The 2,192-nt window shown below is 62.1% G+C and overlaps 1 protein-coding gene across 1 annotated transcript; it reads left to right on the top strand.

The window, feature by feature from the left end:
* The first annotated feature begins 306 nt into the window (after positions 1 to 306).
* Hes5 (hes family bHLH transcription factor 5) lies at positions 307 to 1,749 on the top strand. The gene is made up of 3 exons (XM_057785017.1): positions 307 to 566; positions 653 to 818; positions 909 to 1,749. The coding sequence occupies exons 1-3, from the start codon at positions 513 to 515 to the stop codon at positions 1,187 to 1,189; spliced, it is 501 nt and encodes a 166-aa protein (XP_057641000.1). The 5' UTR covers positions 307 to 512; the 3' UTR covers positions 1,190 to 1,749.
* The last annotated feature ends 443 nt before the right edge of the window (positions 1,750 to 2,192 follow it).

Below are 2,192 nucleotides of genomic sequence, written 5' to 3'. Positions count from 1 at the left end.
TTAATTGTAAGACTCCTTTTTCTGCGCTTGTGGCCTCTGCCAGCCAGCGGTGGGGAGCCGCTGGGGAGTGGAAGGGAAGAAGGGAGAGAATGGGGGAGGGGGCGCTCCTTCCTGCACTCCCCACCTCCCTGCGGCCTGGGAAAAGGCAGCATATTGAGGCGCGGGGCTCTCAGCGTCAGGCCCCGGGATGCTAATGAGGGCGAGCGCGTTCCCACAGCCCGGACATTGTGCCGCGCGGCCCACCTGCTCCTCGGGGAGCGACCATTGTGCCCGCGCCAATTCACAGGCAATTTAGCGTGCGCTAATGGGCCGGCGCCTTTGTGCGGCCGGCGCCGCCATTGGCCGCTGAGTGTGGGAACGGCCGCGGCGCCCGGGCCCCAGGCGCCGAGCCGCCGCCCGCGCCTATATAGGGCTGGCGCGCGAGGGTCGGGACCGCGCCAGCCCGGGACGCTTGGCTTTGCTCGTTCCGCTCCTCTCCTCTCCGCTCGCCAATCTCTTCCTGAGCGCCAGGCATGGCCCCAAGTACCGTGGCGGTAGAGATGCTCAGTCCCAAGGAGAAAAACAGAGTAAGTGCCACTCTCTCGGCGCGCAGCGTCTGGTTCCCCCGGGGCCTCGGGTCTCAGCCGCTCACCTGACGCCTCTCCTCCCGCAGCTGCGGAAGCCGGTGGTGGAGAAGATGCGTCGGGACCGCATCAACAGCAGCATAGAGCAGCTGAAGCTGCTGCTGGAGCAGGAGTTCGCGCGGCACCAGCCCAACTCCAAGTTGGAGAAGGCCGACATCCTGGAGATGGCTGTCAGCTACCTGAAGCACAGCAAAGGTGAGCCACGCATCTGCGCCCACCTCCCGCTCCCCGCCGGTGTCGCTTCCACCGCGCGCGCCCCACTCATGCCGCCCCGTCTTCCTGCAGCCTTCGCTGCGGCTGCCGGCCCCAAGAGCCTGCACCAGGACTACAGCGAGGGCTACTCGTGGTGTCTGCAAGAGGCCGTGCAGTTCCTGACCCTGCATGCCGCCAGCGACACGCAGATGAAGCTGCTGTACCACTTCCAGCGGCCCCCTGCGCCCACCGCACCTATCAAGGAGCCCCCGGCGCCAGGCAATGCGCCGCACCCCTCACACTCCCCGGCTAAGGCCTCTGCCGCCGTCACCACCTCTCGACAACCCGCCTGTGGCCTCTGGCGGCCCTGGTGACCCTGCGGCCAACGGATGCCTGGAGCGAACCAGAGGACAGACGAGCCAGTTCCTCTCGTTCATCTCCATGTAGGGAAGGCCTTCCCCAGTGGCAGTTCAGCCCCCAGGTTGACCGCAACCTTCTTCCAAAGGCTCCCTCCCCCAGGCTGGCTGGCCAGCAGGAGGGTCATTCTTAGAGAATGTATGTGCAGAGTTTTCATTTGGGGATAATCAGGGTCCACCCTCTGCCGTGTGTCCGACCCCATGGGGTTGTTTTGTGTTTGCATTTCAGCAAGTGACTTCTGGGAAGTTCCCGATCACCGGGGGTTCTATGATATTTGTAGAGTCAGGGGTTGATTTACCGCTGCCCCAGCCTGTAGAGGACTTTCTTTAGGGCCCCTTGCTGCTGGGCAAGCACCCTGCAGGTGGGCTGTGCCCTGGGCACACTTGCCTTTTGTGAAGGCGGAACTGCAGGCTTTTCCTCATAGGAAAGCATTCAGCCTGCGTGGGCGTAGGGCCCGTGGGACCTCACTTGAAGGTCCATGTGGCCTTGGCTGTCTGATGCGCGCTCATAGTGGGCTTTCTGGGAGGGTGGGGTCTCCACGATGATCCTTAAAGGATTCCTCTGTGTGGGTGGGTGCATGTGGGCACGATTTTGTACTTAGAATTTGAACTCTTGGTCACGTGGGAGACCACGGACTGCTCTGAAGGCTTCTAATAAAACATCAAGCCCGCTATATCTGTGCCTCTTGTCTGTCCTTGGCAGCCATAGGGGGGACCTGCCCCAAACAGGGGTCAGGAGGGGGGTTGCTGGTGGTCGTCTAACAGAGAAAGGGAAGGCAAGAGGCAGGAGGAGAAAGAGAGAGGGGCAGGCAGAGTTGTTGGTGCTCTCGCTGAAAACAAGACCTTGGTGGGCTGCCACCCACTTTTACTAGGGGAGTGTGGGGGAAAAGGCAGCCTAGTAACCATAGGTCCTTTGCTCTGTCCACTGAAATGGAAACTGAGGGCCGCAGTGGATCCCTTG

The sequence above is a fragment of the Chionomys nivalis genome, chromosome 11, assembly GCF_950005125.1.
Source record: "Chionomys nivalis chromosome 11, mChiNiv1.1, whole genome shotgun sequence".
In the NCBI taxonomy this organism is placed as follows: domain Eukaryota; kingdom Metazoa; phylum Chordata; class Mammalia; order Rodentia; family Cricetidae; genus Chionomys; species Chionomys nivalis.
This window is presented reverse-complemented; position numbering and strand designations above follow the sequence as displayed.

Excerpts from the sequence above, each read along its gene's own strand:
- Hes5 (XM_057785017.1), top strand. The coding sequence starts at position 513 with ATGGCCCCAAGTACCGTGGCGGTAGAGATGCTCAGTCCCAAGGAGAAA. Across the intron at positions 567-652 it reads GTCCCAAGGAGAAAAACAGA|CTGCGGAAGCCGGTGGTGGA; the intron begins GTAAGTGCCACT and ends CTCCTCCCGCAG. Across the intron at positions 819-908 it reads CTACCTGAAGCACAGCAAAG|CCTTCGCTGCGGCTGCCGGC; the intron begins GTGAGCCACGCA and ends GTCTTCCTGCAG.